This window comes from Lepidochelys kempii, chromosome 10, assembly GCF_965140265.1.
Source record: "Lepidochelys kempii isolate rLepKem1 chromosome 10, rLepKem1.hap2, whole genome shotgun sequence".
NCBI lineage: Eukaryota > Metazoa > Chordata > Testudines > Cheloniidae > Lepidochelys > Lepidochelys kempii.
In genome coordinates, this window is record NC_133265.1 from 48,430,926 (window position 1) to 48,443,984 (window position 13,059).

The 13,059-nt window shown below is 50.9% G+C and overlaps 1 protein-coding gene across 1 annotated transcript; it reads left to right on the forward strand.

The window, feature by feature from the left end:
- Positions 1–518: 518 nt before the first annotated feature.
- CIMAP1C (ciliary microtubule associated protein 1C) lies at positions 519–12,420 on the forward strand. Its single transcript, XM_073361462.1, has 4 exons — positions 519–640; positions 1,970–2,080; positions 2,694–2,804; positions 11,909–12,420. Exons 1-4 carry the CDS (start codon positions 523–525, stop codon positions 12,382–12,384), a joined length of 816 nt encoding a protein of 271 aa, XP_073217563.1. The 5' UTR covers positions 519–522; the 3' UTR covers positions 12,385–12,420.
- Positions 12,421–13,059: the final 639 nt, after the last annotated feature.

The following is a 13,059-nucleotide window of genomic DNA, read 5'->3' on the forward strand; positions in this document are numbered from 1 at the left end:
CTAGTCTGGCCCCCTTTGGCTCCATACACATCCTTCCACAACATTCTGCCAGCACCATGGCAACATGGAAATAAACAGACCTTCCAGATTCCACACTTACGTCATCCCCTTGGCAACCAAAGGGCTAATCAGAGCAGGGGCTGCCATTTACGGTCCAAAAAAAGAAGTCGAAGGCAAGTTTGAGGATCCGGGTGTTTGGTTTTTTGTTTGGTTTTTTAAATTAAGCTTTTAATCCTTGGCCAAGTTGAAGCAGCAGCAACGCGAGTCACTGGTCCAAACTGATCGTTAACGCAGAGCCCGTCTTTTCCCCACGTACGGTTTGCAAATGGCTGCTTTGACTTTGTCATGCCGCCCTTTCGGTTCATCAGTGCCCTCGTCCCTCTAGCAAGAAGCCAAGCCTGGGTGCCGTGGAGCTTTATTTATTGATTGATTGATTGATTGATTGTTTTCTTGGTGTGTGTTTCCAGGGTAACAGCTGGCGACGGACGCTATAAAGACTCCCCGAGGCCTCCCCCAAGGGAAATGTCCAAGTCTAAAGGTCCCAGCCGAGCTGGCAATTATGGCCCTAGCACCTGTAGAACCTCAGGCACAGCACCAGGGGGAGTCAAGCAGTACCCACCAATCAGTGCCAAAATCAAGGGTGAGTGAACTTCTCACCCGGGGAAACACATTGGAACTAAACCACGTTAGGGGAGAAATAGCCCTACTTGTCCCTGCTTTGCTCCAGCTAGAGTGAAAGAGTTGCCTCGATACCATGGGGATAGGCAGAGAGATAGACGGAAGAATACCTGGAATAAATGGGAATTACCCAGTACAGTATCCCAAGATGACAGATGGATAGATAGATGGTGCTGCTGATGCTAATAGTAGTTGATAATAGTTAGCACTTCTCATCCTAAGGCAGGCAAGTGAGCATTTTTATAGATGGATTTGCTCTAGATAGAAAGTCAGAAAGACAGAGCTGGGGGGTGGGAAAGGGACTAGTGGAGAAGCTCGTATGTATGGAGCCGGACTGGGTCCAGTAGGCCACAGCCAGAGTTCACAGGGAACCAGCATCTCTAGGTTGTGCCTGTCTTAGTGGGATGCCAATGGCTGCTCAGGCTGATGGAGAATTGGTTACATCTGGTTATCACTGTGGCTTGTGCAAAATCTGAAGTAATCGCATTCGAACCAGGGAGTAACTCCTATAGGTCATCTGCAGCCTGGGAGGGTAGGAAACAGAGGCGCTGGAGGCCTTCTTGTTAGGTCAGTGAGTCTCAAATGATGGTCCATGGATCACTGCCAGAGCCCTGCAGAGACCTTCCAGTAGTCCATAATTGACAGCCAAGCAACAGAGCTTGGAGTGTTGGGATTTGGGGGTCCATTGGGGAATCTTTCTCTTATGAAGAGATGCTTTCCAGGATGGAAAGGTGAGAAAGCTACAACCGTATGGGACAGTCACCTTTGCAGTCACATTCCCATCTGGGGCTGTAGGATACAGAGAGCAGAGATTATCTCATCTGTGCCCTGGAGTGACAAGAGGGAGGAGGTGATACCTTCCATTAGGGACGGTAACACCTACACCATGGAGTTCTGGAGAACAGGAGGCTAGGAACCTTCTGGTCAGGGTAACTCCTTCAGGGTAAACCTTCTGGTAACTCCCATAATTATATAACCATGCCAGGGAACGGGATAGAAGGCCAGTGGAAGAATAAAGACCTTGTCATTAGAGGATGGTTACCCTCATTATTAAGCTCTGAAGAATGGGGTTTAGGGCAGGAGGGCTAGAGACCTTACGGGACATTAGTCACAAGATCGCTTCCTTGTCTTGGACTGAGATGATACATGGGTAGGAGGAGAAAGGAGCTTCACAAGGAGCATAGGGTGTGACTCTCTTCTGGTTGAACCTTTTATATAAGTTAAAGGGGGGGCTGGCCCGTTCCTCTCTTTATGTTAACATTGTACATTCACATTTCCGTTTGCATTCCAGGGCCAGGGGCTGGAAAATATGGCCGGCAGCCTTGCACTGGCATCAGGAATCATGACTTCACCATGTTTGCAGAACCAGCCTACACAATGCGTATAAAACACACGGAGAAAAGTGAGTTACAGACATGGAGCCAGATCCTCAGCCCGTGTGAATTGGTGTCGATCTATTGACATCAGTGATTTACACCAGCTGAACATCTGGCCCACAATGCCTTAGAATACAAAAATCCAAAATGAGTTTGAAACTCTGTAGTCGGAGGGAAAGACAACCTGACTAAGCCTCAAAGGCCCAAGGACTCAGCACCTGACGAGCATGTGGATAGTCTTAGTCCCAAGTGTCCATGGACCGAGCACCTAACTTACAGAAGGTTACAGGATAAATGACATGTGCTACAGTCCCTATGGGAGAAATGCATTGCTTCTTGGATGTCTCCTACCCAAATGGTAGCAGAGTGCAGGAGTGTTCCTGTGGTGCTATCAGCCCATGGGCACAGAACCAGCCCATTTCTGGCACTTTGTCCTGGTTGGGGACGAAATCTTCAGCACAAAGACATGTGGTCATCATGCCCAGCTCCTCTAGAATCCGAGTTCTAAAGGCTCTAGGGGAAGCTAGAGGGACCAAAAAAGTCAAACCAGTGCAAGATGGTGAGTTGAGGGTCAGATCTCTCAGCTGTGGCTTGTGAGCTGATACTTCCTGAACTGAATTCTTCTCCTTTCTCTTGTAGTCTTGGCTGACACAGTCAGTCCTGGTGCCTTCTTCATAGACCCTCACCTCTCCCGCTTTGGGTGGTGGAAGCCGTCGTCCTTCTGCATACAGAACCGAGAGAAGAGTCTAAGTGAGTAGCAGTAACATGGCTGGTCTGTTATTTCAGTGCATTCCATGATGGTTAGGGTATGATGGACAGATAGACGAGTGTAGTGTCACAGGTTACTTGGAACGCCTTAAAATTAAGTGAGGTACAGAACTCTGAGCTTTTCTGATCATGTCTGCACTGTGTGACTATCTGCCCAGCACTCCCTAAGCCCACAAAGTGCTGTCCCAGTGGACTAAGTGGGAAAACTAGAAGGTTTCTCTGGGGGACTGTCTTCTCTGGTTGTTCCATTCTTGGGGCGGAATCTGCAGACTAGGTCCCCAGGACAGTGCGCCCATAGGTACCTACAGTAACCCTGAGCGCTGGCATCACAGTTCCTGTCACACATGCTACCTACCTCTGTCCTGGTGCCAATGGCAGCAGCTCTCTCATCCATCTGACTGGCTCCCAGTCCCCTAGCCCCATGTGAGCTTAATCAGGGGCACACCCATGCATTGGGAAAGATCTCAGTTCAATGGGTTTTGGATCAGGTCCAGAACCAGCTGTTGCTCCACCTAGCAGCTGTTAACCAGGTGGGGGACTGTTTCCTTTTTAAAGCAGGCTCCCCACTTGCTGCCATGGACTCTCTGGCCCTGAAAAGCTGATTCTGTTGTGCTTCCCACCACACAAACCTTGGAAGGCAGCATGCATGGAACGTGCTGAGAACAATCACATACGCTCGCACCAGGAGGAGTTAGTTACTCTTTCATAATTTCTTGGCATACGACAGCCCAAGCCTTCTCGGTGCTTTCGCAAAAAATAACTAACTCATTGGATCCAAGCAGGCCAAATTCATACCCAGGGCAAGCCCATTACACTAGGGTGGAATCTGGCCCATTGATTCTCACTGGGCCAGCTCCTCTGCTGGTGTGTATTAGCCTAGCTCCATAATGGAGCTACATTGGTTTACACTAGCTGATGATCTGAGCCTGCATCTCCTAACCTAGCTGGAATTCTGATGACATTTATGAAGTCTCGCCCTGCATGGGGATGAAGGAGCCAGAATGTAGTTAGACCTTCTAGGGACCTTGGTGTTGCAGTGGGTAAATGCACTAGTTCGTCTTCTCTGCAGATGTGGGTTTCAATACGACATTGACTGCAACTGACATGAGGTTGAAGGTCTCATCCTCGCCCTTAGTGGGCATTTGTTTTAGCATGATACCACCGGAGTTTGTCATCACTTCAGTATGCTCAGGAACATACTGCACACCTTCAGTGCTGTTCAGGAATGGCCCATGGCACTGGAATAGCAGCTCAGAGAGAGGTGCATTGTTAGAGCTGTGGGAGATACAAGACTGGAAGAGCAACCGAATTATTTTAGCACGGTGGTGCATTAGCGATGTTATTTGGGAGGACAGTCACTGAATAACCGGGCTATTGGAGGCCAGACTCCACATGCATTGCTACAGCTGCCGGTACTTCCCCCTGCTCTAACCAGGGCTATCAGTGTCTAACTTACGTGTCCCCAATCCACCTAATGTTTATTAAACAGACGCTCTGCAGAGGGTCCCAGTTGCCTTGTGCCTGTTTAACAACACACCCACCATTTGGTAGATGAGCAGGAAAGACCTTTACCCTCTCCTCTTGGTGAATCAGGGGCTGATCTGCAGCCCTTTCAGGCCAGTGGAAAGATTCCCATTGACTTCAGTGGGCTTTGGATCAGACTCTAAGGTGGTTTGTTTTTTTAACATTATTTAGAGAGGGCAGACACGTCTTCTCCCATGTGACCTCCACATCCTCTTTGGGAATCATGGGGTGAGGCGAGAAATGTATTTAATGGGAGGAAAAAAGTTACATTGAGAAACTTCCTATAGATGCATACGCTCCCTCCAGCCACTATCCAGGCTTACCAGACACACAGTGGACAACTAGCAACAGTAACTGGAAACCTCTAGCTTTCCTAAGCACAGGAAAGACTACACGTAACAGGGCCACAAATAAAGTAAACTGGCAAAAATGCCATTATTATTAATTATACAATCAACAATAATAATCGTGCTGAGGATCAGGACCAGAGAGGACCAGGACCAGGAGCATGGACCAGGACTCTTATTGTGTTAGGTGCTCTACATATACAGGACCAACAGGTGGTCCCTGCCTCAAGGAGCTGACAGTCTTAGCATATGTTACTTCAACTCGTGTTAGAGACACAGAGAGTGCGAGTGTGTACTTCTACTCCCACCCTCGCAAACACATGTGGCTTGTTGACAGCAGCCACATCTGGAATTTTGTTGGCTCTATCCAGCTGCCTTCTCTGCCTCAGCTCAGGGAGCAGGTGATGGGAAACATTGTGGCTCTGTGTAGCCGTTAGAAGCAGCTGGGCAGATGTGTAAATCCCTGTAGGGTTTGGTTTATGCAGACGAATGGGAAAGGATAACAGCAGGGGCCAATTTGGATTGTTCAGTAAATCCAGAACACCTCATCTTCCTAAAGCTGGGGGACTTGGAGAGTCTGAGTATGTGACTGCCTGAATGAACAGACAGCAACGCCAGTGCAAACCATGTGGAAATAATGGCAAGGAATCCAAGAGGGTTATGTAGCTTTAGTTTCATAATCGAGAACTTTGGAGGTTAGCTATGGAATTAAAGATAAGCAACCATGAATGACAATGCCATTGAGGAGTTTAATGGTGATATCCTACACCACCACAGTGAAGTCCTCTGTTATAATAACTGTGGGGAGAGGGACGTGAGGTCCCCGTGCATGAGAATTGGCTGTCCTGCATCGCAAAGCAACTGCTGACAAGTCTGTCTCTGATGTCTTCAAATAGTTGTGCCCATGTGAGGGAGGAAGGCTGGTCTGCAGGGTAAGGCACAAGACTAGGTGCTGGGAGACTGGGGTTGAATTCCTGACTCTATCACAGACTTCCTGCGTGAGTCTGGCCAAGGCGCTCAATACCTCAGTTGCTCAATTTCCTGGCCTGTTAAATAGGCATCAGACTGTTATGGCAGGTGGCCCTGTTATATATAGTCTTCCAAGTTCTTTATTGTTTAGCATGTGAACAAACATTTGGTCTTGTGAAGACATGCTATGTGGTGTTAGTTTGGGGTGAGGCAAGGTTCTGTGTGGCGGCAGCTTCTGGGGAGGAAGCCCTGTGAGCCGCAGGAGAATTTGCTCTCTGAGTCAGTTCCTGTGGCGGTTACCCCCTGGGAACTGGGCACTGGCGTGGGGCTGATTTTCCTGGAAGAAGAGATTGCATGCAGTTTGTGACTACCTCTGTTCCAGGACTGACAGAGCCCCCCCCCAATCCATGTGGGCCAAAGACCAAATCTGAGGGAAGATACCCCAAGAGTTTCAGCCAAAAGGCCTCCAACTCAGGGACCCAGAGGGCACAGGGAAAAAATAGAACATCACAACTCATGATTGTGTAATTGAGGGATGCTTGTGAATATGAGTCCAAGCCAAGGCTCCTGTCAGAATACAGCCTGCTGTTCCAGATGATATCATTTCCAGCTCCCCACAGAAACCACACAGCCCACAAGGGCACAGCTACTTCCCTGGGCGTAACCCTGCAAAGAGGAAGCCAGATTACCTCACGTCTTGATCAACCTCGCATCCAGAGAAACAGCAGGCTCCTGCTCTGCACAGAAAGCTTCGTCTACTCCTGTGCTGACAGTGCATGATGACATCTCCAGACACGAATATGCCTTTGGCCTGCAGGCAGATATGCGCTAAGTGGCATTCCAGACACCCATCTGTCACGTATGGGTTGGGATGTGGCAGCTGGTGTGCATTGATACAGAAATATAGGAGAGGGTATTGCTCAGTTTCAACTTCTTCCTTGGCTCCATCCACCTGAATTCTCAGCTCCATCATTGTACTCTGCTGGCCCTCCTCCTTTTCCCTTCTGGATAGCCCTCCTGTCCTATCCCCTTATTTCCTTGCTGGACTTGTCCCCTGAACAGACACCTTCTGGTCCTTAAACTCTGAAACTTGTCTCCACGTCATCCCAACTGTACCACACCAATTTGTGCCTTTAGACTATAAACTATTTGGCGCAGGGACTGTAATTTGTTTGCCACATTTCCCTAAGGTCCTTCCAGGCCTGCAGTGCTGTATACACGGCTAATAACAACATGCAAACCAAGCAGTGCAGGAGCTGAGGACCTTCTGGACCTAGTAAGGATCTGGTAGCTTGCTCAGGGGGCTTCTGCTAGGCTCTGGCCACTCCTATTGCTCTTAGCCCCCTGCTGGGCAAGTAGTCCTCCTTCCAGTTCAGTCTGGCATCGGATGGGACATCCTCTGCCCCTTCCCAGCTGTCCAGGAGGAGAGGTTGCCAGCGCTGAAGGTTCTGTCCATGCTGCCATGGGAGTGTGTGAAACTCCAAAGGGAGGTGAAGGATGTGCCACCATTGCGCTTGCTGATGTTCTCACACCTCTGTCATGTTATCCATTACATGACCCACTGTGTCTGTCCCAGCAAACCCTTTTGGGGGTTAATGATTTGAATTACCAAGCACACTGACTCATCTGGCCTGTGGCACTTACTTAGTGAGCCTCTTAAAGGTCAGTGCTGAAGGGCTGGGATGCCTGTTTAAGGCAGGGTGTACAAATGTATCTCAGCCGTTCACTCGGCACCTATGACAGTCACGCCAGCACAGCATCCAGCCCTCAGTGCCTAATGTGGGCCTTGCTTAGAATGCCCTCCCTTTAGCACTGCTCGATCTGGGCAGGTCAGTAGCAAGCAGGGCAGACGAGCTGCAAGCCGGAGGGGTCACCAAGAGAATGGAACTGTTCCTCAGGAGAAAACACGGCTCTTGCTGGAAGAGGCAATGAGGGGTGAAGACCCTGCTGCTGAAGTGAGCTGGGCATTCAGGGAGAAAGAGATGAAATCGGTCCCCTGGGGAAGTGAACAGAGGTGGTGGGCTCTGCGTAGAAGGGCTTTGAAGAGCGAAGATAAAGGCAGGAGGTCCCCGAGGAGAATAGACAGAGAGGCCAGCACTAGAGCCCCAGGGGAAATGCTGATACCCGTAATGAGAGCAGTTAGTGGCATGTCCCAGCTGGACCCAAGCAGCAATAGTTGCTCTGGTCCTTATTAACCAACTGGCAGCCGGGGAGAAAGATGAGCAGAAAAGCCGCCGTGCCAAGCATTGCTATTGCCTGTATTTCTATGCAGCTGCTAGGGCCTAGAGGCCTGAGCTACGTGGGCTGCTGCTTTAGCTTCTTCACTTGAAGAGTTCATTGTCCCAGTGAGGGGGCGAGGAAATAAAAAGCAGCTGATGGCTTGTGCAGGTCGGGTCCCAGGAGCCCTTATGTTCCCAGTGCATCATTGTGTGGAAGAAGGGTACAGACAACGCTCTTCAAGAGCTCAGCAGCCTGGAGCCAGTTGACTCACTCACCACAGATGTCTCGGAGGGGCAGCCCATTCAAAGGGAGAGAGAAACAGAGGCAGCGAGCACAGTCTGGTCATGGCCTATGGGAAGTGCTGTGTTTGGGAGCTCCCAGATAACGGTAATGAGGGAATGTTGCAACCCTGATGATTTCACCCTGCCAGATACTCCCCAGTCTGCTGTACTGGACCCCACCCTGGGGGCTCACAGGCTCTTGCTTGTTGGGGGTGGGCAGAGTTTAGGCACTGTTTGTGGGCCTCCAGGCAAACCCCCCAGGTGCAGACCCCACGTCTGACCCCATGGTCCAATTGCATGTGCTGGCCAGTTGTCTCCCGCTTCAGGGATGGCGTGACAGTGTAAGCAGGTACCACTCAGACACTGCAAAGGAGTTTCTGAACACACAGACACACATACACACACTTTACTCATAGAAAAAGCACAAGAGGTATACAGATCTGTACAAAACTAACAAATACCTGCATGTAAATCCCTCCTTCCAGTGTCCTCACCACTCTGATTACCCTGTGGGTTTTGGGCCACCCTTTTAGGGATCCCAAGTCCTTCCTGCATCCCTCTCCTCAGGCTCAGCCTTCAGCTTCGGGTCTTCCTCTCCTTCTCTGAAGATGACTGGTGAGAGAGCTTCCTTTCATAAAGCTGCAGTCTCCTGTGTCAGGTGACCATCCTCAGTCACTTCAAGTCCCTTGTCAGGTGATCCATTGCTTGGTTTCCATCTCACCTGGAAGGATGGGTTTCTCTGGGCAGTAGCTAGTTCATTATCCAAGGTGCTTGCCTTTCAGCAGGAGGCCCTCCAGGTTAATGACCCTTGATTGCTCTGCATTGTCAACACTTCTTGGAATCCTAGTCCAAGATGGAGGCAAAGAGACAACAGGGAAGGCGCAGGACAGTATCACAACCAAAATGGTGCTTACAAAACAAAATGAAGACATATGCTACAGATATAGATTAAATCGTTGTGATGCAGACAGGCCTGTGAAAGGAGAGGAGATGATGGAGAGTCATGGGGACAGGGCTGGGGCTATTTGTGTGGTCAAAGGAGGGCATATTGTTTCGGGCTTTCTTAGGTGAGAGGTAGGAAGGTAAAACTGAGGTGCTCTAATAAGGATTTGCCTTGGGAATCTGCCCCTGTGGCCATTAGAGAGGCCCAAGGAGAAAGCGGAGATGAATGAGGGTGATAAGCATTCAGGTTCCTGACTGCCACTTTGGCTCTGCAGGCAGGTGCTTGGAGAGTCACTCACTGCGCTGGTCCCAGCTGTCCCTTGTCAAGCACCATGGGCAGAGGCAGGAGGCTTCCCTAAGGCTCAGGCTGCAATGGAACCAGATGAGCCTTGTACTGACCAAACCCTGCCCCCATTGCAGTCAATGGCAAGGCTCCCATTGGCGTCAGTGAGACCAGGGCCTGGCCTGTTTCCTCTGACCCTCCTGTCATGTGAGCGGAGGTGCTGAGGGCCTGCTGGCCCCTCCCTGGATCTGCTTGTGTTTGGGGTCGTTTGGCAGGACCCTGTTTAGCTGGTCACCTGGCCCAAGCCTCTCCGTGGCCTGTGCATTACTATGAAGATGGAATGAGGGCCGCGCTTCTGCTGCATAAATAAACAGGGATTTGCCAGCAAACCCGCATGTCCCCGGCCGTCGCCTTATTCCCATGGCCCAGCGGGTGTCTCCCCCTCAGCCTCATGCCCATCTGGGCTGATGTCACTGCCCTGACCCCCTAGAGTCTGCTCCATGGCGACATTTACCCTGGAGGGAGAGCGGCAGGAGAGGGGGGTCTCTTCCCGGGTTCACTGGTGATAGACAGTACCGTGCCGCCTGCTGTCTCTGGCCTCTGCACTGCCCCTGCCTGCTCTGGCTCTGACCTGCCAGCCAGTCTTCTGAGCCTTGTTTCACTGTAACGCTGCAGGGGCCTGGGGCGCTGGAACGGCTGTGAGAAAACCACAGCGCAGAGACTCGTCCAGGCCCCCACAGGGAGTGGAGATCAGGGCTGCTGTGTGTCCCCCTGAGCCCCTGCAGTCACTGCTCAGAGAGTAGGGCTGGGAATGTGCCATTTACCAATCCATCTCCTGAATGCCATGGCATCAGGGCGTGACGCTGGGGACCTGGCTACCCCCTCCAAGAATGGCCCTCGCCCTGAGGGAGGGGGTATGTACTGAAGGCACAAAGGCCAGTCCATGCCTGAACACCCCTTGTCTGTGCAGAAGTGTGTGTGTGTGAAACACTGTGCAGCTGTTTGCCCCCCAGAGCAGCAGGATGCTGAGCAATGTCGGAGGGGTCGGCATTGCCTGCTGGCGGTGCTCTCTGGCTGTGGGAAATCCAACACACTGAGATGGTTTCTTCAGAAAAGCATCAATAACATTTACAACGGGACAGCCCTGGCTGATTGGTTAATGCCTCAGTAACTCCTCCAAGGGTCGGAGCAGCCCCTGCACCCAGGAAGGCTGCAGTTACCTTGAGTCCTAAGGCAGTGCCTGGACCCTCTTGGTCTGATGTCCCAGATCCATGTCTTTGGAACAGCTCCTCTTTGTGAGCTGGAAATGGGGTTGTCCCAGGAGATGTCTCCTCCTCTTCTTGGCACAGGCCACTTTCCCTTCCACTAGAGCCAGAACAGTGGGCTGCTCCCAGGGATCAGCACACCTTTGGGTGGGCCCCCGCACTATATAGTGAGGGGACTTGCTTGGTCGTGACTCTCCATTGACTAAGGGATATGCTAGTATCTTCTTGGTTAGCCAGCATATGAGGAGATATTTGACTTTTATCACGGATAGAGCTCTCATTGACTTCAATGGGAGCTGGGCAGAATCCTTTATGGGCCCCAGGAAACACAAAGGGTGGGATTAGATTTCTTAGTGCATCTAAACCCTGGTGCATGGGGTTGGGGTGGTACAGGAGTGCATTGTCTTCTGGGCTTCTAAAATTGCTTTTGGACATGTGAGTCTCATTGAAAATGTGTTCTAAAGGGAATCACATGTAAACAGTGATGGCAGCATGAGATTTTCTGGGAGTCCCCAGGTGTTTATAATATCAGGTGGCAGGAGACAGCTAATGCACAATTTGCCTCATATAAGGGGATCTAGAAGGCATGAATCCAAAGAGAAGGCAGAGTGCTGGTGCAGCAATGGGGAGAGGGGATGGGGCTACTAGGGGACAGGCAGGACAAAAGAGAGACCAGACTGTGCCAGAAGCTGTTGCAGGTAGCACAATGTCTGACAAAGTCCTGTGACAACTAACGGTGATTTAATGGTTGAAAATGTCATTCAAACTTTGAAATATGTGAGTTTTGCCCACTGCCAGGCATAGTGAAGGCAAGTGATCTTAAAAACGTTGGGCTAGATCCTCGGTGTAAATGGGTATCATGCCATTGAATGAAATGGAGCTGCACCGATTTACACCAGATGAGGGTCTGGACTGATTCTCAGGGCTGATGCACAATGCCCTCCCCTGTTAGCATCCCACCCCACAGCTCTACGAATGCACCCTCCTTTCTGACTGCTGGTCCCCTGCATACAGCTCTGCCAATCCATCTCAATTCTATCCACACCATTTCCCCAGGCCAGAGACACTCTGGTAAGACAGAAACTCTTTTGAAATGCAAGCCACGTTTGAAGTGAGGTCTGCTGTGGCCAAAGGCCTGTTGCATGACCCCACAGCGGGCACCAGCCTACACCTCAGGGTGCAGCCAGCTTCGGAAGTAGGCAGAATCCAACCCTACCAGAGTAACATTGATACCAAACTGCCTCTTGGCTCCCAGGTTTGATGAGCACACCTGCCCCAACTGAATACTACACAGAGAAGGTGCATCCGCAGGGGGAACCCTACGCACCGGCTTATTCCTTGGCTGACCGCACTCGTTACCGTGAAAATGATCCCAACCCAGCTCCCAATGCCTATACCCTCCCAGGGATGCTGGGACCTAGACTTCCCATCAAGCCATCTGCCCCCTGCTACAGCATGGCCTCCAAAATGGACATGTGGAGCAATGCCAAGGAGCTGGCGAGAGTCCCTGGCCCAGCATCCTTTGTTGTGCCTGAACCGAATGTCTACTTGCACCGGCAACCTGCCTACAGCATGTGGAGAAAGTACAACTTCGTAAGGGACTCTACTCCAGGGCCGGCGGACTACAAGACCAGCCGTGTCACCATCACCAAGCCGAGGGCCCCGGATTTCAGCCTGGGGATCCGTCACTCCGAGTACCTCACCCCCCTGGTTATTGATGTTATGGAGTGAGCCAGGCCACTACTCTGGGCTGTGGTCTTTTCTTTCCCTGAGGCCCCAAGCTGGGCCGTGACCATGTGACACCAGCATATCACTGCATGTTAGTCCTAGTAGGTACAGTGCACTTGAGGCCTGATTCAAAGCCCTGAAAAGTCAATGAAAAGACTGCTGTTTATTTCAGTGGGCTATGGATCTGGCTCTTGGCTTGAGACTTTCTGACTTCTGTCAGTGAGGTTCACAGCGTGATATGACTGCACTTGCCCAATGCTACCCCCTGCTACCCTCACGCTACCCCCACGGCTGGTCTTGTAGTCCCCCTCACATCACTGAATGGTTCGCTCCTTTGTTTTATTTTTAAAATAAATCAATAAAGCCTGTTTATTTTTAGCCTGGTTTTAGGGTGTATCGGGTGAGGAGTTTAGCTGTGATGTTCCAGTATTATCGGGGTTTCCAGCCCCTCCCAGGCGCGGCATTGGTCAAATAAGGACACCCGTTGTTAAAGCCAGATAAATATTGATCGATGTATTTTTAAAGGAGCTGGTTCCCGACAAGCTCTGAGCAGAGAGCTGCTGTGTGACCAAAGGATCCCCTGTGGGCAGGGCACGCACATGCTCTCTGGGTGGTTAGATGGCACACAGGAGACTGTGTTTTGCACATCATGGGCTCTGTTCTCCCCTGTGTTCCAGC